Below are 26803 nucleotides of genomic sequence, written 5' to 3' on the forward strand. Positions count from 1 at the left end.
CGAGTAGTACTCCATTGTGTATATGTACCACATTTTCTTTATCCATTCTTCAGTTGACAGACATCTAGGTTGTTTACAGGTTCTGGCTATTACAAATAATGCTGCTATGAACATGATTGAGCATGTGTCCTTGTGGTGTGATTGAGCATTCCTTGGTTATATGCCCAAGAGTGGTATTGCAGGGTCCTGAGGTAGATTGATTCCCAGTCGTCTGAGAAACCACCATACTGATTTCCAAAGTGGCTGTATAACTTAACTAGTTCTTACAACTAAAATTAACCCATATTTTTAATCTTTGTTCTATCACATGGGTCTTTACCTCATCTCTCCATACTGCCCATCCACAACAGAGCCACATACCCAGAAATATTCTCTTGTTTTCTGAGAGGAGAAACCATGTATAGCCTGCTCAGTGTGCCCACAGGAAACTGGCAAGACATGTATGACAAATGCCTGGTCACCCAATAGGTGAGCTGACGGCAGGTTAACACAACAACACACCAGAGTACAACATGGTGAACCAGCGCGTTTATTGGGGTTAATTACAGGAGAAGTGTCTCAAAAGCAATGCATCCCTGAAAGCCCACTCCCGAATGGGCATTGGTTCACAAAAACTGCAACCGTCACTTACTGTATGCTGGGCAGGTCATTCCACGGGTTGGAGAATGTCTCTTCCAAGCAGCTTGGCTAGGCTGTTTCGGCAGTCCTTACTGCTTATATCAGCTTAGGGAGGAAGGCACATTGTGTATCTGATCAGGTTCGGGTGTTTCCGAAGACTTATGTGTTCTTTACTTCCCAGGTCTGGATGAGCCTCCCATCAAAACTTCCTAAGTCTTCAGGAGCTTTGCTCCAGGATGGGATGTTGTAATACAGAAGAAATCACGACATAGCCCAGCCCCCTGGCCTGTCCCTTTGGGGCGTTTGTCTGGCTCTCCCAGCATGGGCAGAACCCCAAGGGCATCAGTAGCATTTCCTGCATCTGTCTCAGCCCCAGCCCACAGTAAATGCTGACTGAGGGAACGTTCAACACTTCACCCACGACCACTACTATCTTTTATGTTCCTAAATCCCCACACTGAACCTTCATCCGTGTGAATCTGACAGCCTTCAGGGTCTACTGCAGCACCTCTCGGGCTTCTGAGGTTGTTGATACTTGTTGATAACAGTTGAGGCTTGATGACTTTTGACTGGTGAGGCCCTGTGTGCTGTAGAATGTTGTACAGTGTGAGCTCCACCCAATAAATGGAAGGAGCTCAACCACATCTTCCACAAGGTGTAAGAAATAAAATGTCCTCACACATTGTCCCATCTCCCAAGCCTGGGTAAACCTCAGAGATTCCTGAAGGGACTCTCAAGACAGTCTGAAGATCTTTAAAAAACTATCAACAGCTAGTGAATCAGGAAAAATGTCTGATTCAGACCCCACTATCCGGAGAAGTGTGAGGTGGGAGCAGATCATATTCTTTACTCCTTCTCCAAGAATGCCTCTAACATCTCTCTGGCCTCTGGCTCTGAGGTGTCTTTCTATTCCCTGCATATGGTTTTGCCACCTGTGGATGGGGGGTTTGCCTTCTATGAACAAGGACTCGGACTCTCTCACAGCATCTCCAGCCCCACAGTAAGCCCTTGCTGTGGTCATCCCTCATACAAAGAGCCCAGGACCCAGACACCTCCCGCCATGATGCTGATGGGCCTGTTCCAGGCAGGTGAGTGGGCTTGGGAACAGGGGTTACAGGCTCTGAGTCAAGCTAAGCCTCATCTCCCCACATGGCTTCTGACATGGAATCTATAATTCCCCATTAAATATCAGAAACAGCAACCATTCCATTCTTTGAGCCCCACTGATCATCCTATACCATGCCTCTATTTTGCACTGTGTCTGTCTCTGGCAACTGATTCACGCAAGGATTGATAGGATAAGACTTTGGTGACCATAATCACACTGCCCAGGGCAAATTCCACCTTTTCTCTGTGGATACCAGAGTTTCACAGGAGATAATGGCAGAAGAAAAGAGGCAGAAAAAAGAAGAAGGAGGAGGAAGAGGAAGAGGAGAAGTAGTAGTAGTAGTAGTAGTAGTAGTAGTTTCACATGGAACTACTGGAGCAGATGTCTGTGCATGTAGCAGGAAAGTCACAGGCTCTGGGAGGTCACAGGAGCTGTACTGTAAGGCTGGTATGGAACCCTGTCCTAGAACTGGCTAAGCGCAGAACATCAGGGGCTTTCTGCACCTGGTTCCATTCTTGATCCTGCATGTCACCCTCTCACATCCTCATCCACATCCCAGAAGCCCTGGAGTCTGGCTGTGCCAGGAACCTAATATTATCTGTGCTCTGGGTCTGTGAGCAGGGGATGCCTGCTGCCTACTGGATGTCAGCTGTCCCCACAACTCCAAGATTACAACCAACCTCACCTTTCAAGAAACATTCCTTGGAGTTAGTTCAACCATGGAGAAAATAGTCCAGATAAATGTGTCTCTTTGGTTGCTGGGTCAGGGTTGGGGACCTGTGGTGCCTATCTGAGGTATGGCTGGCTGGGGAAAAATGCTAACCCGCTTCTCGAGTCCTGTCTTCTCTTCCTTGGATAAGCATACAGTCCCTAGAACATGGAGGATGTGAGGGTCAGGTACTCAGTTCTGGATCCCTAGTGCTAAGGGGCACAACAGAGGAGTTGAGCCCTGCTCTCATCAAACTAGTGTGATAGAGGGTTGTACAGACAGGCACATCAAGGATACATTATACAGAAGACCACTAAAATGGAAACCACCAAGGTTTCCTAGTACTCAGTGGTGGGGGAAAACATGCAGAAACACATACAAGTGGTGTGTGATCTCCATGCTGGACACTAGAGCTGTGAGAACATGGTCTAGTCTTAGCACCTAATGCTGAGCTTGACATACCTTTATCTATACATGCTGTTCAAGCACTACAAGTCAAGTCTGATCTAAACATGAGCCCCACTGTACAGATCACAACAGATAATTCTAAATGTTGAGTTATTCCCTAGAGCCCCACAGCTCACTGGTGGGCTTGGAGGGGGCTAGGCTAGAAGAAAAGTGGGCACACATCTGCACAGGGCAGCTACTCCCTTCACAAAGCAGCATGGCACCGAGTAGCTTTGGACTAGCCTCTCCTCTGTGGCATCTGCAACAGAAAAAGCTGCATGCCAGGGACTCGACTGCGCCCTGTAGTGCTATTCATAGAAGTGAGAGGACTGCAGAGGGAAGGAAGGACCTGGTGTCCCGAGAACAGAACACCACGGGGCCTCCTGTGGTCATTTCTGGGGGTACAAGTGTCAGTTGTGGGGGCATTCCTTTAGCAAAACTATCACCCATCCAGACTTCATCTCATTTTTTTGTACCTCTTTTTTTTTTTTTTTTTTTTTTTTTTTTTTTTTTTTGGTTTTTCGAGACAGGGTTTCTCTGTGTAGCTTTGCGCCTTTTTGTACCTCTTAATACAAGACAGCCCAAAGGTGAGAGAAGAGTTGGTCCACGTCTCTTGCTCAGAAATTCCAAATGAGGGTATCTATTCCAACCTCAGCCAGGTCAACTCTGTGGATGTCAGTGAAGAGAATCAGTCCAAATATCCTGATGTCTGAGGTTGAGCCTACAACACATAAAATCATTTTGGGTTCAGGGAACTGTTGTAGACCACTAGGTTTCCTAGTCGCTGTACCCTTATGTACTGCATAAGAGGTTGATTGGACCATGGGCCTGGGTACCAGGTGTTTGTAAGCGTCTACACTTGACTGTAACTAGCAAGGGGGAGGGCTTTTGCTCCACCCCTTGGCATTGTTATAAATAGACCTTTGGAATAAAGTTCTGGACCCATTTGGATAAGGATCCAGGCCCACTGGAGTCTATCCTGTGTTTTCTCTCTATTTCTCTCCCCTCTATTTCTAACTAAGTCTCTTATCCTTCGCTCTTCAAGAGTCCCTGGGGTAAATAATGGTGGGTGCTGATCCTCTACAGATGGTGCCTGAACAGAGACAAAGAAAAAGATAAAAAGGAAAAAATAACCCTAGGACTTGGCGAAAGGATTGTGGGGGTGTTGCATGTGTAGGCATGCCAATAAGGAATTAAAAAATGAAGGCAATGGTATTTTATTCTCGGGTGTATAGGCAGGTGGTGAAATACTGCAAGGCTACAGCATTAGATTTCTCTCCATAGATCTCTCTCTCTCTCTCTCTCTCTCTCTCTCTCTCTCTCTCTCTCTCTCTCTCTCTCCTATTTATGAAAAATTAGGAAGGTAGAGTGTAGCAATATAGTGTAGGAAAAATTTACTTAAGATAAGTTAGGCAACTAGACAAAGAAACTAAGTCTTCAATCTTCTAACGTTGGGGGCTATGAACGCAAACTGGGAAAAAAATCCATCATCTTTAAACTTAATGGGCAGAAAAAAAATCTATCTTCTTTGAACTTAATGGGCAGAATATATATATATATATATATATATATATATATATATATATATATATATATATATATATATATATATATCATCTTTGAGCATATTGGGTAGAAAAAAGATTCCTATGGAAGCTTTTGGCCTGGTGTCAGCTAAAATGCTAGGTCCAAGCAGCAGAGGAAAGAGAATCCCCCTGCAGCCGGTGCAGATGGAAACAAAAATCCTCTGCTCCGCCAGCAGTGCAACATTGTAACCGGGAATTCGTTCCCCCTTAGCCACAGAAGCCAAAGTTTAGAGAACAGAAGATTTGGGAAAACTTGATGGTCTTTCTTTCTCTTGGGAAAAACATAAAAAACTCAAAAGCCTTTCAGAACTTCCTCAGTTTTGCTTTCTGTAAGGAAAAATTGGTTTCACCTGGACGGGAAAATTCCCCTGAGGCAAGGGCCTGATGAGGCAGGGAAGCCAAGCTGCCACTGCCTATCTGGAAGGAGCCGGGCAGGGACAGGACAGGGAGCTATCCAGGACAGAAGCTTTCTTTTCCATCAGAGAAAGGACCTTTCTGAAACAAATGCTTTTGGTTTGCCTCACTGACCCAGAGTGAAGCCCTAAGGGTTTTGCCTCAGGCAATACGCTGCAGCCTGGGTGTGCAGACAAATGGATACAAAACTGCTCAGGAACTGGGTCAGAGAAAATATCTAAGCAGAGCGGTATACCTGTTAAGTGGTGACACAGGCATTCTAAAGCAAGCTTAGGAAAGAAAAATCTCCCACTGCAAAAGCAAAACTCTGTAAAGGGAACCAGAAAGTTTGCAAGTGTACCCGAAAGCCTTTCTGGGAAATGTAATATCAATGCAAGTTTGAAACAGTGCCTTATATGGTCTAATAGCTGTGCAAGAAATTTTTGCTAAGAGCTTCACGGCAGTTCAATATGGGAATTTCACCTCAGCCTAAGATGAGGCTTTATGGTAGCTTTTCTGCTGTAACAGAAACGTTTGTCTGAATTATGGCACAGGGAAGCTGTTATGAATTTGGGTAAAGGGACAGCCTCTAGTTAGAAGCCATTTACCGCTGAGAGCACATCTCTGCCGGTTCGGAATGGCTGAGAGAGCTTGGCTAGAAAGGTAACTTTGTGTGGCTTTGTTCCGAGAATGTTACAGCTCCCTAGCAACAAGTGTTGCAACTCCATAGCAACAGTACTCACTAAATCCCAGTGTTGACAAATCTTGCTTCAAACTTTCAAGAACTTTTAGAATAATATCAAAGCTGACTAAACTCTGAACTTTAGAAATGATTTGCTTACTTCTAGTGTTAATAGCTTAACTAAAAAAATCTTTTCTAGGTGTTAAGAAATACCTTGTAGATGTTTGCTTTAATGTCAAGTTAGTTCTATTATATGTAAAATGATAATAGTTAAGAAATCTCTCCTAGATATCTTTTCTAAATCTCTTCTAGGTATTAAAAAATCCTTAGGTGTTTGAATAGATCTATAGAATTTTTTTAAGACATGTAGTAATAAATGGCCATGTTAGTTGTAAATGTAAGTTTAAATAAGATAAGAAGTATATTTGTTAAGGTAGTATAAGAAGTATATTTACAAAACTACACAGAGAAACCCTGTCTTGGAAAAACAAACAAACAAACAAACAAACAAGAAGTATATTTACTAAGGTAGTCCTATAGAATGTAACTAAGACTTAGGTAAGGTTTATAAAGTAGACCTATAGAATGTAAATTTAAATAAGAAATGTAAAGGCTTGAATAGGACTTAGGGTTTGTAGAGTAGTCCTATAGAATGTAAGTTTATTATGAAGGTTTGAATGAGACTTGGGTAAGGTTTATAAAGTAGTCCTGCAGAATGCCGCTTTAAATAGGTCATAGATTTAGTAAGAAAAATGTAGGTTTAGAATATATAGGCTTTAGGTCTAAAGATATGAAGAATAGATTTTCCCAGCCTGGGAAAACAATATCCATAGCAGACTTGGCAGTTCCGGAAACCACCAATAACAACAAGCAGCAGCTCCAGAGACTGCCAGCTTCAGAAAATAGCAACCACGTGTCCACATCTGAGATCCATGAAGCATCATAGCTTCTCCAGCAGCAGTCGCCAAGAGCCAGTGCAAGAGCTAGCAGCCAGAGGGTCTCGGAAGCTGAGACCCTCAAGGCATCAGCGCCATGCAGGTGGCAGATGCACGAGGGTCTACAGGCTTTCTACCAAAAGAAAGCCACGGTGAAAAATGAACAAGCTAAGCTATGAGACAGGCTAACGGCAAGCAGCAGTTTGGAAAGTCCAGCAGAGACGTCGCGCTGTGGGAAAGGTGAACAGCAAGGTTCTGTAGCCTTTGAGATGCTACACTGTGAGAAAGGCGAACAGCAGAGAGAGCCCAGTGGTTTGCTTCGCCTCGGAAAAGATGAACCGCGAACAGTGAGACCTCAGAGACCAGACTACTTCCAGAGGCTGAGAGAAGAATGGTGTCGGTGCCTGACAAGCAGCTGAGTACTCCAGGCTGAACAGCCAGCCTCGGGTTCTGTGGGAACTGCCGAGACTGACTGCAGTCGGAGCTCCAGCGCCGAGGTGCAGGATGTTACTTGAATCATGGAGTTGCCCTGAAGCTACATTCGTTGATCCAACAGGACAGCGAACAGAGGATTCCAGGACCCAGGATGCTGACTATGTTAGAACAGGTAATGGGGTCCAAGAAAGCCGCAGTTCCTAGCAACTAGGTTTTCCTCCCAGAGCCAGAGTTGCTGTGGGAAAGCAACCGCTCAGCTCCTAGCAGACACAGGAGTCCAGGAATGGCTGCTTATGGGAGGCACAGATTGGACTGTGAAAGTCGTAAAAGCCTGATACATCCAGCAACAAAAGTTTTCCAGTTTCTGTTTGCTGACTGCACAGAGATGCTTGTTTGGGCTGGAATTGTTAACTGCAGAAAGTTTTTGGTTTGTGAGAAATGTTTCTTCAGAATTGAAAAAAGAAGTCTGGTACCAGAACTCTTTTTGAACTTTTGGACTTAAGAAATGAAATGGACAGTAACGATTTCATTACAATGGGACAGTTTGAATTTACTTATGTATAGACTCTATCAACAGTGATGACCTATGAACTGCTTATGGAACTGTTTATGTAAAAATGGAACTGTTTAAATAGAGTTTAAAAAAACGGGGGAGTGTTAATATTCCTCAGTATATTTAGTTTAAAAAATATTTTCGTGTTACTTGAGTGAATTAATGTTATGTTTTGTATAGTTCTATTAGAAAATTGTTTTTGAATGTAGGTTTGTAAGTTGAAAGTAGGTTTGTAGAAATTAAGGTTGAGTAGGTTTGTAGATTGAGAGCAGGTTTGTAGGATTAAGAGTTTGCTTTAAGATGTAAGATTGCGAGAATTGTAACTATGTATAGCAATATTTGTTAGAATTATGTTAACCTGTTAGTCTTTAAGTTTGACACAGTTGCATCAAGAGTTTTTTTCTTTTAAAATATAAAGAGGGACCTGTTGTAGGCCCCTAGGTTTCCTAGTGGCTGTACCCAGCAGGACTGCATAAGAGGTTGATTGGACCATGGGCCTGGGTACCAGGTGTTTGGAAGCGTCTACACTTGACTGTAACTAGCAAGGGGGGGGAGGGCTTTTGCTCCACCCCTTGGCATTGCTATAAATAGACCTTTGGACTAAAGTTTGGATAAGGATCCAGGCCCACTCGAGTCTATCCTGTGTTTTCTCTCTATTTCTCTCCCCTCTATTTCTAACTAAGTCTCTTATCCCTCATTCTTCAAGAGTCCCTGGGGTAAATAATGGTGGGGGCTGGCCCGCCCCAGGGAACTGGCCCAAGAACTGCTCCTGCTATGAGTTGCTTGGTGTCTATTGCATTTTGATCTGTTGTTGAAGGCCTACATTCAGTACATAAGGTACTGTTATAAAACCATGCTCAGTCAGGATGCATCACTTAAGAACTTCCCAGTCGTGGCAATGAAAAGTTTTACCTCAGATGTGTGCTAAATGTTGACTTCTGATGGAAGGCCTTCCTACAATCAGTGCACACAAGGGGTTTCTCTTACATGTGAACTCAGTGATGCATAACTGGAGAACTTTTATAGCCACTGTATTTTGAGGCTTCTCTGCTGTATGAAATCTCCAATGGAAGATATTTCCAAATTGAAAATGCAGTATCAGCTGTAATGAATTTGATGATGCACCATTAGTTGCGATGCATTGCTAAATAACTAACCACAGTTGCTGTGACGGTAACAATTCTCCTCAAACTTGCTATGCGTTGTGGAACAGTTTCCCACAGCAATGGCATTCCTAAGGCTTCTCTCCAATGTGGCTGCTGCCAATGGCAATGCTGACAAAGCCTAGAAGAAGGGCTTTTCTCATTTGTGACAGTCTCTCCCTAGTGTGTTAAGCAATGTCTCTGCAAAGATGACCTGCTACTGAAAGCCTTCCTACATGAGGGACACACACATGGTTTCTCACCTGTGTGAACTTGCTGGTGATCTTAGAGTTGGCTCTTAGAAGTCAAGGCTTTCCACAGTTTCTACATTTGTAAGGCTTCTCACTAGTGTGAATTCTCTGATGCATTCTGAGTACTGACTTCTGATTAAAGGCTTTCCCACACTCATTACATATGTGGTGTTTTTCTCCAGTATGAATTTTCTGCTGTAGATTGAGAGATAATTTCCAGAAGATGATTTTCCCATGTTCAAAACACACATAAGTTCTCTCCCCTGTGTGACTGCAATGTGGCACCTTCAGATGGGATGTTTTACTAAACAATTTTCCACAGTCCTGACAGTTATAAGGTTTCTCCCCAATGTGAGTCTAACGATGGGATGTCAACTCTGATTTCTGGAGAAATTATTTCCCACATTTTTGACATACGAGGCCTATCCTTAGTATGAGTCATCTTATGTGTATGGAAACCTGACTTGTCGCTAAAGGCCTTCCTACATTCTGTGCACACATAGGCTTTCCCTCCTGTGTGAATTCTTTCATGCACTTAGAGCTGGGCCTTAGCAGAGTAAGCTTTCCCACAGTCACTCCATTTGCAGGGTTTCTCTCCTGTGCGAATTCGCTGGTGTGTGCTGAGGACTGACTTCTGGTTGAAGGCCTTCCCACCTGCAGAACACACATAAGGTCTCTCACCAGTATGAATTCAATTATGTATCTTCAAGTAGGTTCTATTACCAAATGACTTCCCACAGTCACAACATTCATAAGGTTTCTCCCCAGTGTGAATTCGATGATGGACCTGCAGGTGGGATTTGCGATGAAATAATCTCCCACAGTCTGGACATGAATGAGGCTTCTCCCCATTGTGAACTGGATTATGCAAGTGAAACATCTCCCACAGTCAGGACATTTGTGAAGCTTCTTCTCTCTTATGTGAGTTCCTTGATGGGATGTCAATTCACATCTCCTGAGGAAGGCTACTCCATATGTGTGACAGATAGCAGGTCTCTCCTTAGTGTGTGTTATCTGGTGTTTATGAAAAGCTGACCTGCCACTGAAGACCTTTCCACATTCAGTGCACTCAAGTGGTTTCTCCGGAGACTGACTTCCATGTTGCTTAAGTGGTTGTTCATGACTAATTTTTCCAAACTACCTTTGTATGCATTCTCCCTTTGAGCAAGCTTACATTTAGCATTACAAGAGCCTTGTGTGAAGAGTGGAGCAGATGCAACAGTGTCATTAAGCTGTTTGGTGATGCTGTTTTGATTCTGACCATTTGCTTCTAGTTCAGGGTCAAAACCTTTTGCAAATGAACAGTTTGGAAGTCCTTCTTGTGTAGGAACACAACAGCTCACCAAAGCAATGGTTTCCCAGGCTCTTTACATTCACATAGGCTGTCTGTGCTCAGTATTTTCTTATTGAAGAAGGCATCAGGACTCAAAGGTGGGATCTGATTTTGCTGATCTCTCTTTGTAGGGCCAATATCCTACCACAGCTCTTGTAAAACCCAACACCGTGAACCACCTCTTGTGACTTCCCTTGCTGTATCATTTTGAACTGAAACTTTCTCAGAAACTTCCTGTGATGGAGTGTCAGGCCCAGATTCCCCTTCTAGGAAGAGAAAGAAATGAAGAGGTAGGCACAATAACAGGATGGAGAAGGAATCACATAGAATGAATACAGAGAAATCTGAATCAGATACTAATGCTGCTGCTGCTGAGAACAATGAGCAGAACATCCCACAACCTGTGCCGTATGTCAGACACTCATCTTTACAGCACCCAGCAAGTGTTAGGCAACTATGCTATGGACATATCAACTATGGCAACTATACCCACTCTTACTTTTTAAGAGGTTAAAAAACTGAAGAATAGACTGCTTCAGGGAGTGGCCAAAATCACCTTGCTCCTCTGCAAGGAAGATCAGGTTTGGAGAAACGCAACCAAGTCAACTTTATAGAGAGGACACGGATTCTTAGATGTAGTAGGGAGAGTAATGCAGGAAAAAGACAAGTACAGGGCACTCTTAGAACAGAACCAAGGGTGAAGAAGGGGGTCACAGCAGAGGATTTCATTAGCTGTGGAGAAATGCAAATTAATATCCTTTATCCATTTCTCGTGCTTATGATTTTTGTTGCCTTTTTCCTTCTTTTGTCCTGTGTTGTTGAGAATTGATCCCATGGTCTTACTCATGCTACAGCCACTCTACCCTTAGGAGTAGATCCAGTTTCATTATTTTATTTGTTTGTATTTTTAGATAAGGTCTCATGTAGTGTAGGTTAGTTTTAAATTAAATGTGTGCTGAGGGTAACCTTGAACTTCTGGTCCTCCTGCCTCCACCTCCAAAGTATTGCCATTGCCGAAGTAACTGAATGCCCAGCTACACCTTCACTCTTAAACAGAAACTTCACACATATATTGGCTTTGCTTATGCTCTTGATCTTACATTACGTATCCCCAGACATATGCTTAGAGTGTCTCTAACTTTTTATGTCTAATGTAACCTATCTGCGCCATGCTGAAAAGCTTTTCTGTAACTCTCAAATATATCTTACTCATGTGGACATGGAAATATCCAATTTACTCTAAACAGTTTCTTCATATTCTCTACCCACAATTAAATTTGCTTTGTCTGCTCCTTTGTTCCAGTTCAAAACTGCTTCATGGAGCAGTACCCACAACCAAGTGCTGAAAACTAACTTCCAGTGTCACCTAACATCTGGGGTAAGATCACTGTGTCTAAATTTCAAAAGCAATTGCTCTCCAGACCTTCATGTTGGCTTGTATTTCAGGCAGCCCTTCATTAAACAGAACAACGATACCAAGGTTAATGTTCTCCCCATTTCATGCTACCATTAGTTGGATTAGAATTTCTTCCTTTGAGTTTCTATAAACAGATATTGAAAATCTCCTTCTAAAGTAGGTAAAAATATTATTTTTGGAAATTCATTAATTTCTTTCTTTCTTCCTTCCTTTCTTCCTTCCTTCCTACCTTCCTTTCTTTCTTCCCATCCATCCATCTCTCTATCTACCACCATCTATCTATCTATCCATCCACCCATCCATCCACCCATTCACCCACCCATCCATCCATCCATCCATCCATCCATCCATCCATCCATCCATCCAAAAATAGTGTCCTCAGGCTTAACATCAATGTGACAAAAGTTAAAGTTCAGTGAGATTCTGTCTCAGAAAGTAAGGGGGAAGGACAGTAAGATGGCTCAACAGCCTGACAACCTGAATTTGATCCCCAGGACCCAAATGGTGAAAGGAGAGAACCAACTTTTGTAAGCTGTCTCTGAATTCCACACATGAACCTTTGGCATTCTTGTACACACACACACACACACACACACACACACACACACACACACACACACACTAAAGAAGGAGGTTGTCTTGTGGAAATGGTTCTCCAAGCAACTAAACATAGCAGCAGGTACAGTGTTGGCACCAGGACTGCAGAATGAACACAGGAATCATCACAATACAATTTTGATGTTCAGTGTGATTGGGTCCTTTGAAGCAATTCCCACAGGAAGGCATGGCCATAGGGACATCCGGGAAAATGAAAGATCCAGTAGAGAAAAGAGCATCAGTGAATGTAAGAAAAAAATGAACAAGACAAAACTTCATGGCCACAAAATGATAAAATAATGCAAAAAGTATGCACAAATGGGAAACTGAGTCAGTTGACATAAAATGAGGTGCTCTCTTAGAAAAATAAAATTAGAAAAACAAGCCTATTTATATATCACATGGGTGATATGTAAACCAATGTGCCTGCTGTCCAAGGTGACTGACAAGATGTGCAAACATCTTGTCCTTCTGTGTTTGTGCCTGAGGCTCTTCATGGATCACAAGGAGGATGAGGTTGAGTTAATCAACTCAGGCACCCTGATCTCCACAAAGAAGATGGTTGGTCTTTTTTTTTTTTTTTCAAATAGGGTTTCTCTGTGTAGTTTTGGTGCCTGTCCTGGATCTTGCTCTGTAGACCAGGCTGGCCTCGAACTCACAAAGATCCACCTGGCTCTGCCTCCCAAGTGCTGGGATTAAAGATGTGCACCACAGCCGGGTGGTGGTGGCGCACATCTTTAATCCCAGCACTCGGAGGCAGAGGCAGGTGGATCTCTGTGAGTTCGAGGCCAGCCTGGGCTACCAAGTGAGTCCCAGGAAAGGTGCAAAACTACACAGAGAAGAAACCCTGTATTGAAAAACCAAAAAAAAAAAAAAAAAAAAATGTGCACCACTGCTGCCTGGCTGCTGACTAGTTCTTAATGTCCACTTCTGACTGAGTTTTACAGTGGCCCCACATCTGTATTTATGGAGTACCCAGGAGTCTGGGGTTTAGCTACATCTGGCATAAGACATCTGAGGGGAAAAAAATCTACGTACACTATGTTCTTATGTCTGTTAACTTTACTCCTCTAAGACAAATTCTATCTGTACAGCTACAGCTCCAACAGGCATTCAGGGCAGGAATAACTCTAGGTACACCAAGCTCTGTATCTGACTACTATATTTCTCTGGGATGAAATCCTGTTTCCATAGCTTCAATTCTGTCCAGCTCCGTAGCTCACAGTCCTGCTAACGACTAAACTCTTACACTACCAACCTCATCTTCATCCTCTGTATCCTCTTTCTCCATCTCTGCTACTCTCTACTCCTGGCACTCAGAAAACTCTATCTGAGATCTGCTTACCTCTACAGAACCTCTGTCTTCCTCTCTTTTCTCTCGCCATGCCATTCTATCTGTTTCTACAGAAAATGCCTGCCCTTCCTTTCCTGGGCAGGAGGTTCTCTGCCTCCTCAGGAATGTTATTCTACCTCTCACCTAGATATGTAAAAACCTTTTTTGTTCTCAGTCAGTTGCTCTGGAGAGTCGCTAGGCCTCAGGTCAGGGGGATGGTCTGAGCTTCATTTGCACAAGAAGCAAAGCTATGTATGCATCTCCCGCCAGCTTGTCTTTGCTTACCTGACCTTATCCAGGTACTGGCTCCAGCAGGGAAGTTACCTAGAAGTTCAGCAGGTCTGAAAATATTTGTCCATGCAAGAATTTCATAGTAGAAGACAGCTGAAATATTAAAGGCTGGATAGCACCAAATATTCATAATAAATGGCTTGCCTCTTGACAGGCCCTTGGCTGATCAAGGAATAGCTTTAATACACAGCTGAATCTCTATGATATATTCTTGTGGCCCACAAGATGTAGTTATAATATAATGCATCTGGCACCAATTGTAGATTTTGGAAGTAGGAAACAACCTACATGTCCATTGGGCAAGAAAGTAGGCTGATAATGGCCCCAGAACGCTAATCCACCTCTACCTGGGTGATGGTCACTCACTTTGACACCTCTGGTTTGCGAACTCAGCCTTCCCCATCTGTGCTTCTTTCCTTTCTTAATCCTGAAGAAGACCTCTACACTGGGACTGCCATACCCTATGAATCGGAAGGATGTCAGACTTCTAAAAATTATTTCTTTACCAGTAGCTTCTTGGGTTCTAGCTCATCCAATGAAGTCAACATTTCCCACTGAACCTAGTGTAACATTTAGGTACCCAAAAGGAATTACACTTCAGGACTACCTAGGCAAAAATCATTAAATACTTCTGATGTCCCACCATGTTTGGCAAAGGGAAAGAAGGAAATCCTCAATGGAGCTCATCCTGGACCCCCGGCCAGCTGTGCTCACCCACTGCCAAGAGGTGGCTGTAGATCTCCAACATCACATCCTGGTACAGGCGTCTCTGGGCAGAGTTCAGCTGCTGCCACTCCTCCTGGCTGAAGTCCACGGTCACATCATCAAATGACACCAATCTCTGTAACATGAATAATGGGTAAATCATTGAGGATTAGAGCATGGCATGTAGGGCTGGGCTGGTAGTGACTATTCGCCAGGATGCATCATTAGGCTTCTTATAAACACCCATTTCATATTCTACTCTAGGCATGAAGGAAGCTTACTTTAATAAAAACAAAAGTCTTGCTATTATATATTCAAGTTGTTTCCCTTTTGAAGGATACCAGACACAATTCCCAGATACCAGAAACTTTAACACAGTACAAACAGCATGACATTTCTTAAGTAGCATTACATAGACTGTATCTGTGCCTAGTCATTGGGATCCAGTGTTACATGAGCTTCTTAAGAAACTCAGAAACTTGTAAAAACAGGATCTGCATGGGCTGGAGAGACGGCTCAACGAATGTTTAATTGTTGGGTAGCTGTTATTTTTCTGGACTGAAATTCAGCTGGGGAGTGAGGATGAGGCGAGGAGAATCTTCAGCAATGCGGCTCTCCGACAGCTGCACAGGAAACCGTGGGGTCTTTTTAGCCGTCATGCCTCTTCCCCAGTGCTGAGAAGGGACTTTTCAGTGAAACAGCTGCCCAAGTTGCCACAATAACTCTCTGGTCCACCAAGCTGTACTTGAAATTTCCCTTGATCTGTAGTTGCCTTCTGCAGGTGTGCTGTAGAAAAATGGACTCCACAGGAAGTCATTGGGCACATGGACAAATCTAAATGAAGAACCCAAGAGGTAGCACAATCAGCATGTCACAATAAGATGGGGGGAGGATCTGACTCCTGTGGTCCACTCCACCACTTCAGAAACTGGGAGCCCAGGACCTGCTGCCTCCAGTGTCTGTCTCTAGCTCTGGGGATCTGGAAACCTGGGAAAGATCCTGTTTACCTCACATGACCCATCCTACTCCTGTGCTCCCAGTCTCTGGGGTTCTTGGGATAATTTCACATCAGCAGACACGCCTTCACTGGTTTCCACTCTTGGTGTCTCTTCCTAGAAGACCTAATATCCACAAGAGCTGGAAGCTGGGTTGGCAATTAGAGGTTCTAAGCAGAGCTGCTGGGCAGAGGCCAGCTGTGATATCACCCGAGTACTGCAGTCTGGATGATGTGGCATGACCATAGATCTGCAGAGACACTGGAAAGTCCTGGGAAGTCAATGACCATGTGACCACTGATCTAACATCGAACTCTCAGGATCCAAGTGAAGGTCGCTATGCAGATTTGGCAAAGCGGACTCAGGAGGGTCCTGCTCCTGTCATCAGAGTCTAACTTGGTTATTACCAAAGTGAGGATGCAGGTGATGTTCACTAGCACTGGATGGGAGTCTGATGAAGGATAAGACTCAAGACCAGGCACCTGCCCGGCACATGGCAAATATGCATCCAAACCAGCAAGCTGCCAACTTCATTTCTATTTAAATTTTACATGACCATTTCAGTCATATATAATAATGAGGCTGGATGCTATTCCTTAATTTGCCCGATGGTCACTGAGTAGAAGAGCAGGCAGGGATCGGTATCACATGACACACTGTTCCCACTGTCTCATGTGGTCAGCACTTAGAAAGAGCCCTTGGTTGTTCCTCTTGACTTAGAAGCTCAGGGGCCAATAGACATTTCTGGTTCCTATTTCATTTCCAGACTAGTTCTGTGTCCATCCATGACATGCCATACATCCTATTCTTTTCTGAAACATCACTTAAATGTGGTTTGGAAAACATGTACTTGTGCACCAGGGCCTCTATTCACAGGCCACTTCATGCCTGCCCATAAGGAGTGGCCTCCACTACACCAGAATGCAGACACTGACACCAAGAACGTTCAGTATCCTCCGATCACCAAACTGTAGTTTCACCTTCCAGTCATTGAGATGTCTTAGGCTCCTGAAAATGTCACTACCTTGAAAGTCAATAGACATTTCCCACAGAATCTAATTTACTGGTTTCCTGAGACTCAACCCCAAACATAGCTCAAATAACATGTCCCAATATGGAAGCAGCATCATTCTGGTCACCTGCCAATCAGACACCATGTCCACGGGGTCAGAAGACAGCACTGGCCCATATCCATGTACATGTCCTAAGAATACAAGCAGGGACTAAAGTCTTGTTTTTACTCCTCTTTTGAGCTCCAGGCCTTACAGGAAATAGCCTTCTGGGATTGGAAAGCCCTGGCACCTGCACAAAGCACCACGCCCAGCATCCTGGCTGGAGTCCAGAGGCAAATGTACATGTGCTTATGTCCTGGCTCTTGTTCTATCCTTCTGTAAGTTTTACCTCTGGAATGGAAAAAAAAAAAGCATAAACAAAAACACTGAAAATGGTTATCTTTTCAGTTCTGGCCCAAACTGTGAATAAATTAGTTTTCCCATTTTTATCTTTATGCTATTTTTCTCTTCCCGTGGCCAGTGTTTGTCCCAGAGCCAGGATTCACAGCCGAGTCTCCAATCACACTCTCAGGCTAGAAAGCACTGCAGTTGCTCCACCGCATCCCTCAGCAACCCTGCTCTCCCGACTCCCACAGGACTCCCACCCCAGCTCAACCACAGAATCCCCCTGCAGCCGCCTCGGCTGTCACTCAGCACAAACCAGTGCTCAGTAGGACAGCGTCCTCATTGCGCCGCCACCGCTCACTGGACACTGCGACTCAGAGAGCTGCACACTGCACACCGGCCGCCCTCCACCACCACCCCCGCCCGACTTCCGCCCACGGATGCTAGGGAATCCCCGATGTAACATTCCAAATTCCCTCCGTGTCCAGAGACACCAATGCAGAACCTCCTAGGGAACTAAACGGAAACGGTCCTCCCTGCCACTTCCGGTTTCTGTTCCAGTTGCATCTGGATCTCTCCCCTGAGAAGTGAATGAGGTTTATGCCTACTAACTTTATTTATTTATTTATTTATTTATTTATTTAGTCTTTAGGGACACTTTTACTTGGAAAATTACAACACTAGTACAAGTCAAGTCTTACACATTTAACATTTGCTATGGAAAGCAATTCATAATATCAAAATTAATCATGTTTTACTTTTATCCTCACAAGAACACAAAAATGATGAAGGGGAACTTAAAACAGAAAAATTTAAAAAGGTAATACAACTTTTCTTAGTAGTCCTTGGGTAGTTACGACAGAAGACTTTCCATCTTTTTGTTTCTTTGAATGGAGACCTTGATCCAAAGTCTTGGTTCTAGTATCTGCTTCTGCCTCCTCTATCAGATTGGCTTCCTCCACGGCCACCTCCTCCTGGTGCTCCTCGGCTTGAACTGCTGTAGGAATCACGTGGAGGAGGGTACCAATGCCTACTAACGTTAGTTGTGATGTGCCAGTACTTATGAGTACTGTTACCTCAGTACTTATGAGTTCCTGTTTCCTGTTACCTCGGGTAGTGTCATGGCGGCACCCATAGGATCATGATACTGGGGGACAGAAGTAAGGATTTGTCACTCAGTGCAACTGAGGGAGGGGTGGGTAAATGAAAGGAAAAGTCTGAGGCTGTACCACACTGACGGGCCATTTCTTAATACTGTGTACAGTAACCTATTTCTAACTTAAACTGACATCGCATATTTTCAGTATAATTTATCTGCTTTGGTTTTCAGAGGCAATCATCCGTCCCTAGTTTCCCCTTTCTATAATTATAGACATCTGGCTCCACACTGAACATATTCTGAAAAATACCCTCTGTGTGTATTTTTTTTCCTTTTAAAAGTTATTTAGGTATATGTATGTCTGAGTGTATGCCATGGATGTGCAAGATGTCTAAGAAGACTAGAAAGGGGAGTTAGATTCCTTGGAACTGGAGTTACAGGTATCTGTGAGCTATCTGGTGTGATGCTTGCTGCAGACAGCACAGCTCAGTCCATGAAACAGGACTGGGAGCTGGCAATGTGAATTTTCAGCAGGAGAGGCTGTAAAGTGTTGTCAGCAGCCTTGTATGAGAAAGAAACATCCTGCATCTAAGAGCACCCTTGTCACACTGACAGAGGAAAATAGTCTGTACAACAGACACGTCCACCTCAAGGTTCAGGGCATGTACTGTTTCTTAAGATGTTCAGGCCTTTTAAGTTTCTGTATATTTTTCTATCCATACTTCCTTGTTTTTGTTTCCCCTGGTTATCTATTAAACAAAACATTCTGTTAGCTGTAAACATACTTTAATCATTGTATAGTATCTTTACATGTAATTGCCTCTAGTAAAACAGCACTGGATATACTCTGGATCCTTAGAGCTTCTCAGATGCTCTTTGGGTCTCTAGCCTTCTATGGGGAAAATCTATGTTGCAGACCCTGAATCTTTGTTTTATGGACCTAGCTCCACTAAAGATCCAGAGTGCAAAATAGAAATGGAAGAAGGCACATTTCTTAATTCTTTTTATGAAGGCACTATTATCCCATACCAAAAACACATAGACTCAATAAAAAAAAAAGAAAATTATATATCAATATCCCTTATGAACACAGATACAGAAATTCTTAATACTTGAAAATTGAATTCAAGAAGATATGATCAATTTGGCTTATTTGAAGATATGATCAATTTCACTATGATCAATTTGACTTCCTTCCAGAGATGCAGGGATGGTTCAACACATTTAAATCAATAAATGCAATCCACCACATAAACAGATTAAGAAAAAAAACACACCGGCTGGAGAGATGGCTCAGAGGTTAAAAGCACTGACTGCTCTTCCAGATGTCCTGAGTTCAATTCCCAGCAACCACATGGTGGCTCACAACCATCTGTAATGAGATCTGGTGCCCTCTTCTGGACTGCTGTCATGCATGCTGTATACATAATAAATAAATAAATCTTAAAAAAAAAAAAAAAAAGAAAGAAAAACACACATAATCATCTCATTAAATTCAGAAAATTCCTTTGACAAAATCCAACATTCTTTCATGATAAAGTCCCAGAGACTCTGGGGATATAAAGGACAGCAAACCCACAGCCAATATCATCCTAAATGGAGAGAAACTCAGAAGCATGTTCATTAAAATTGGAAACAAAACAATGTCCACATTCTTTCCACAGCAATTCAAATGATACTTGAAGTTTTAGCTAGAGCAATAAGACAACTGAAGATCAAAGGGATACAAATAGGAAAGGAAGAAGTCAAAGCATCCTTATTTGCAGATATGATTGTATACATAAAAGACCCTGAACACTCCACCAGGAAACTTCTACAGCTGATAAACACTTATAGAAAAGTGTCAGGATACAAAATTAACATACAAAACAAGTAGCGTTCCAATACACAAAATGACAAACATACCTGAGAAAAAAATTAGGAAAACACAATGCCTCAAATAGACAAACAACTTGTGATAACTCTAACGAAGCAGGTGAAACTTCAAGATAGATATTAAAAAAAGAAATTAATGAAGATATTGGAAGATAGAAAGAATGGATCAATAAGATTAATATTGTGAAAATGGCCATCCTACCAAAAGCAACCTACAGATTCAACACAATCTCCATCAAAATTCCAACATAATTCTTCATAAAAATTGAAAGAAAAATAATCTTAAACTTCATATGGCAACACAGGAGAAAAACAAAACAAAAAACAAAGAAACAAAAACAGAATAGCTAACAATCCTGAATAATAGAAGAATTGCTGGAGGTATCACTATTCCAGATTTCAAGCTGTCCTTCAGAGCTATTGTAATAAAAACAGCATGGTATTGGCATGAAAACAGGCATGCTGATCAATAGAATTGAGTTGAAGACCCAGATATAATCCCACACACATACATACAGACAGATACCTGATTTGACAACCCAAAAATACACTTTGGAGAAAAGACAGCATCTTTAACAAATGGTGCTGGTCAAACTGGATATCTCATGGAGAAGAATGAAAGTAGATCCATATCTATCACTCTGCACAAAACTCCAAATGGATCATGGGCCTCAGCATAAACCAGATACGCTGAATTTGGCCAAAGAGAAAGTGCAGGATAGGCTTGATTTCATTGGCCCAGGAAAGGACTTTCTAAACAGGACACTGATAACACAGACATTAAGACCAACAATAAATGGGACATCATGAGACTAAAAAACTTTTGTACAGCAAATGACACTATCATTTGGACAAAACATCAGTCTATAGGATAAGGAAAAATCTTTAACAATTATATATATATATATATATATATATATATATATATGGGTTAGTATCTAGAATATACAAACAACAACAACAAAAATCCAGTAAACAAATAATCCAATTAAAAAAAGAAGTTGGGTGGTTAGGGAAACTTGCTGCTATTGCAGAAGACCCAAGTTTGGTTCCCATTATCCACATGGTGGATCTCAACTATCTGTAATTCCAGTTCCAGATCTGATGCCCTCTTCTGGCCTTTGTGCATATACATACATGCAGGCAAACACCCATAAAACATAAGCTAAGAAGTCATGACAGTGATCTCCAGTGAAATGCTGGACTGTTTTGACTTACCGAGATGTGAACAATGTCTATTTATCCCAGATAGGGCACTGACGACAGGCCAAAGTCATGATTCCACAAAAGTCCAATCAGTGAACCAATGAGGTAATGGACTTACTGGAGTGTGAATGAGAGGTTCTTTAGAAAGGCTCGCATAGCTCAAAAGCAGCTGCATCAACAGAAAGTCCAGCCCAGCATGGATGATGACTGCCTCCATGGAGCTCCCTATACAACTTGTAGGCAGCTTTTTATGATCAGAGACCCTCTCATGCCCTGCAGTAATTACTACTTCATAACCTTGAGGAGAGGCCTTTATAAACCTTATGTTTTGGTAATTTCTTGAGACTTGTGAGTTGTTTGCTCCTGGCATCTTTTAAATATGTGTTGGTGTGGGTATGTACACTTGAGTGCAGATGCCCATAGAGGCCAGAGGTACAGATCCTCCTGAGCTTGATTTAAAGATATTTGTGAGCTACCTGATGTAGAATGCTGGGAATCAAACTCAAGTCCTCTGGAAGAACAGGAAATGTTTGCAACCACTAAGCCTCCCTCCAGGACAGAATGTTTCAATTCAGAGACCCCTGATACAAGAGACCCCAACTCTGTGGATATCTGATTTCATTCTGCTGAAGAAATATGTAAAAACAGTCTTGGATCTATGTCCATAAATGTGTGTCATCGACATAAAATAACCAAAAAGTAGCTGGATCACATCTTTTAAATTTTGACAATTCTGGACAATTGTCAATTCTCAACAGGGTTCTCAACTGCTGTTTTGCTTTTCCATACTGGGATTAAATGTACAGACAAGCAGTGAGCCAGATCACAGTCCCTGCAAACTCTTTATATCTTTGTCAGTATCACATGAAAACTGGAGTCTCCTTGTAACTTGTAGTTATAGATACACATTTTCATTTGAGAGAAAATTCATGACAAATTCGCCAGCAACCACTACCATATAATAATGGTCACTGTGCAACTCCAGAATACTTCCAAGTCTTGTAGCCTCATGGTTTTGGAAGATGCTAAAGTATAGACTATGGTAGATTAATTGAAGGAATGTCATCTATGCAGTTATGGGGAAGTTGTCATCTATGCTGGGGTGAACTTTTAAGTAGTGTGGCTGCTTTGGAGTCACCTAGGCTCCTGAAAGTATCCCTCATGTTCTGTAAGCGTGCTCAGTAAACTCACTGGTTCCCTAAGTTGGGCTTTGGTGGAATTCTTGGGAGAAGGTAGAAATCTGTCTTCTCAAGAAAAGAGTTCTCATAATACACAAGAACATCCACAAATACATGCACCCAGAGGCATGCACACACATAAACAGAAGTGCATAAACATGGATATTTGTGCTTCTCCTTGTCTTTATTCTTTTCCTCAGGTATAATAATTTGTGAATTTAAAATAAGTAATGTATAGCTATAATTAGGTCTCTTTATTTAAATTAAAAACATGAATAAGACCCAAAGCTGCAGGTTCTCCATGACACAGGGCAACACCAGGATATCCAAGAGGAGTCCCAGTGAGGGCCCAGCATCAATAGTGTAGCAGAAACCAGAGGCTTTGAACTGGACCAATGACTCCTTGCGATGAACACATGCAAGTAAAGATGTATGGACGAAAGGGTTTACTGTATGACTGTGTCACACTGCAGCTTCAATGACAAGATTTTTCTTTAAATTTTATTTTATTTGAGGGGGGGGGTAGGCAAAGGCAGAGGGTGGATAAAAAAGGGAGGGAAATGAATAGGATCGAGATGCATAATGTAAAAGACACAAAGAATTGTTGTGGATATTCCTTTACACTGTGTGAAGATGTGACTGCAACTGGTTTAATAAAAAGATGAACGGCCAATAGCTAGGCAGGATTTCCAGGCACAGAGGACGCTAGAAGGGCAGAGTCTCCAGCCAGACACAGAGCAAGCAGGATGGGCAGTACAGAGTAATGGTAATCAAGTCACAAAGCAGAAAGTTAATTAACAGAAATGAGTTGATTTAGTTATAAAGCTAGTTAGAAACAAGGCTAAAATACCAGCCGAGCTTTTATAATTAATAGTAAGTCTCTGTGTCATTCTCTGTGAGCTGGTGGCCCTAAAAGAAAAATCCATCTACAAAGAATAAATAAAAAGTTAATAAAAAAAAATGGTTAAAGAATTGACTGTGGTAAAACCTTTCATATGATCACAGTATCTGTAAGAACAGTGTGAGGTATGAATGAGTCCCTGGGTCTATTGAAATCAGGTCTTTCTGCACAGATTAAAACAGATGAGCCTTCAGTTGTTGAAAACTTTCCTAGTCAAGTACCGGCAACATTTCCTTCCATTTCAATTTGATGACGTACCTTCAGCCGATATGCATGGCGGAACAATTGCACACACATCCAGCACTCCTAAGGATTCTCACCAGTGTGAGTTTGTTGGTGAGATGACAACTGTGACTTGCGCAGGAAGCCTTTCCCACATTTGTGACAGACAAAAGGTTTCTCACTACTGTGAGTTCTACGATGTACTTGCAAAGAGGATCTGCCACTGAAAGCTTTCCCACATTCAATGCACACGAATGGTTTCTCACCTGTGTGGATTCTCTGATGCTCATTCAGTTGGGCTTTAGATGACATGGCTTTCCCACAGTCACTGCAAGTGTAAGGCCTCTCCCCAGTGTGAATTCTCTGATGTGTGCTGAGAACTGAACTGTGGCTGAAGGCCTTCCCACAATCAGGGCATATGTAAGGCTTCTCACCAGTGTGTATTCGATTGTGTACTTTAAGGTGGGATTTTCTTCTGAATGATTTCCCACAGTCGCAGCATTTGTAAGGCTTCTCACCAGTATGAATTCGATGATGCACAGGCAGGTGGGATTTATTACTGAACAACTTTCCACAGTCAAGGCACTCATAAGGCTTCTCCCCTGTGTGAAACCGACTATGCTTCTTCAGATCTGATGCATAAACAAACAATTTCCCACAGTGCTTACACATGTAAGGCTTCTCCCCAGTGTGAATTCTCTGATGTGTGGTGAGGACTGATTTTTGGCTAAAGGCTTTCCCACAGTCAGAACACACATAAGGTCTCTCACCTGTGTGTATTCGAAGATGGACCTTTAGGTGGGATGCATAGCTGAATGATTTCCCACAGTCATGGCATTTGTAAGGTTTTTCCTTTGTGTGGACTTCATGAGACACCTGCAGGCTGGATGTACTTCTAAGTGATTTTGCACAGTCAGGACATTCAGAAGGTGTCTCTCCTCTGTTTGTTCCTGGATGAGAACTCAACTCATATTTCTGAAGGAAGGATTTTCCACATATGTGACAAATAAAAGGTGTCTCTATAGTGTTAGCAATTTGCTGCTGACACAAAGCTGACTTAGCAGTGGAGACTTTCCCATATATGGTATATGCAACCGGCGTGTCCTGAGAAGGAATTTCATGCTGTCTAAGTGGCTGCTTAGGGCTGAGAACTTTTCCCAGCTGTTTACCTTTGCATGCTTTCTCTTCTCTGTTAGGAACTGTGCACACAGCATTAGAAGGGCCTTGTGTGAAGAACTGACAGGATTCAACAATGCCATTAGACTGCTTTGGGGCAATGCTTTGAGGTTCACCATTTGCTTGAAGGTTAGGATTAGGCTGCAGAGTTTTTTCAAATGAGCAACATTTTGGAGATCTGTTTTGTGTAGAAATGAGGTGGAGGCCTAAAGGTATATATCTCCCGGTGGCTTCACGCTCATAACTATTGTCACCTATCAGTGTTTTCTGGTTGAAGAAAGTGCCAGAACTCAAGAGTGGGATCTGGTTTTGCTGATCTGTCTTTGTAGGGCCACCATCCTGCCACAGTTCCTCTTTAACAGAATGTTCTCTTGATACATCATTTGGAAATGCAGCTTTCACACAAATCTGATGTGGTGAGCCATGCTCTGATTCCCCTGTTAAGAGAAGAGATGAAGGAACAGACACAGTGAGCATGATGAAGGAGGAATCAGTCTGAACAGAAATCTGTGTCAGGCAGTAATGATGCTAACGATGGTGACAAGGCCGAGAAATGCTACCGTGGCTAGAATGCCAACACTTACGAAATACAGCATCCATGTGTGCCGCGCAACTATCTGTGCTGTTGTGTGAATCTAGGAGTCACTGTCTCCAGGGTAAACATTAGAATGAACAGTTTTCACTGTCTCCAGGGTAAACATTAGAATGAACAGTTTTCACTGTCTCCAGGGTAAACATTACAGTGAACAGCTGTTCTCTAGAAGTGTCATTGTGGAAAACAGTGATTGTTTCTCATGATTTGTAGAACTGTTTTTCTGAAGGGGCATTACAGCCTTCACATGACTTTGGTCACAAGATGCTTCTGGAATACCTGAGGCTCTTGGATTATTGGGCACTGCAAAAGGTACACAATAAGGACTAGAGTAGCGGAGACATGATGCTTTCCTTTAAAGAAACATGAATTAGAATGAGGACTTTGGTTTGAGGAACTTGTTTACCCAACAAACAACTTTGTGCAACAATCAATAAATATGCCTGTGTGCCATTCAGGGTTCAGTTCATCAGAGGCTGGTCCTTCCTGCTGCCACACAGGCCTTAAATTTTCATCTTGGAGTGACGTCTTTCTTCGATGAACTCACACAACACAGGGCACCTGACACTATGCCGTGAATAGATGAGCTCACTTAATCCCCACAGCCATCCCACAATGCATCTGCACCTACACTCCTCCTTTTCCTCGTGAGGAAACCGAAGCGTTGGTCAGTAGCCAAGAGGACTTAGATAATTTGTTGGGAAGACTTGGTTTGGTGAAAGACAACCAACTATGCAGGAGGCCTGTGCTATAGATATAGAAAGATAAATGAGTAAGGGAGAAAACAGCCACGACTTTATTGGCAATGGGCAGCCAGCGTCAGAAGAAGGGGATGTAGGCAGAGACTTCATTAACTCTGGAGAAAAGCCCTGACCATTTTCTCACCTGGTTAAGTTTTTTTTGTTACATTTTTTCTTTCCCTCTGTTTGTAAGGGTTAGCTACATACTTCACCCTGGTTCCACAAGCCCTCCCTCTGAACTTTACACCCCCAAATGTTTATTTTTTGTAATTTATTTATCTGTGTAATGTTTGTGTTCATGGGTATACATTTGTTTACTCATGCATGTGGGGGCCAACGGCTCAGTGCCTTCTTCACTCACTTTCAACCTTGTTTTCTGAGACAAGGTCCGTCACAGAATCTGGAAATTGCCAATTCAGCTAGACTGGCTGCTAGAAAGGCTCTGGGCTCTTCTGTCTCTGCCAGCCGAGCACTGGATCACAGGAGCGTGCCACTGTGCTCGGTTCTGATGGGAGTGTTAGGGATTAAGCCTGGGTCCTCACATTGCAGAGCAAGCACTTTACCACTGAGCCACCTGCCCAGATGGCCCTACTTCTGTTCTTCTGATGTGTGACTTGTGTGCATGGGTGTGTTAGTCTGTGTGCTCACTTGTGGAGGCAGAGGTGGACTTTAAGTATCTTTCTCTTATGGTTCTCCAACTTCTTGTGTGGTATTTGTGTGCCCACCTTTGCATGTACACGTGGACACCAGAGATCAACTTTGGATCTTTCTATTGCTTTCCATTAATTAATTAATTTAACTAGTTAGTTTTTGTGTCTCATTGAATCGAGAGTTCACTATTTCCGCTGGACTGGCTCCCAGGCCACTGACAGCTTACCACTAGTGCT

The 26803-nt window shown here is 42.7% G+C and overlaps 1 protein-coding gene and 1 pseudogene across 9 annotated transcripts in view; both read right to left on the reverse strand.

The window, feature by feature from the left end:
• Nucleotides 1-26803, reverse strand: part of LOC102918495 (zinc finger protein 175) — a 36264-nt gene continuing 9461 nt past the window's right edge. For 3 of the 8 annotated variants that reach the window (XM_006986160.4, XM_076576695.1, XM_076576700.1), the window contains exon 5: nt 17348-25021. In XM_006986160.4, the coding sequence (XP_006986222.1) occupies nt 23493-25021 (1529 nt within the window). In that variant the 3' untranslated portion in view covers nt 17348-23492. Of the gene's footprint in view, nt 3359-3445; nt 3604-8481; nt 10459-13088; nt 14672-14696; nt 15792-17347; nt 25022-26803 lie in introns of those variants that run through there. The other 5 variants (XR_013052829.1, XR_013052826.1, XR_006070536.2 and 2 more) reach the window with 5 other exon arrangements.
• On the reverse strand, nt 8482-9739 carry LOC143274291 (uncharacterized; annotated as a pseudogene). Its single transcript, XR_013052851.1, has 2 exons — nt 8872-9739; nt 8482-8568 (listed from the first exon to the last, which is right to left on the reverse strand). The product of XR_013052851.1 is annotated as an uncharacterized LOC143274291 (transcript).

This window comes from Peromyscus maniculatus, chromosome 1, assembly GCF_049852395.1.
Source record: "Peromyscus maniculatus bairdii isolate BWxNUB_F1_BW_parent chromosome 1, HU_Pman_BW_mat_3.1, whole genome shotgun sequence".
Taxonomy (NCBI): Eukaryota; Metazoa; Chordata; class Mammalia; order Rodentia; family Cricetidae; genus Peromyscus; species Peromyscus maniculatus.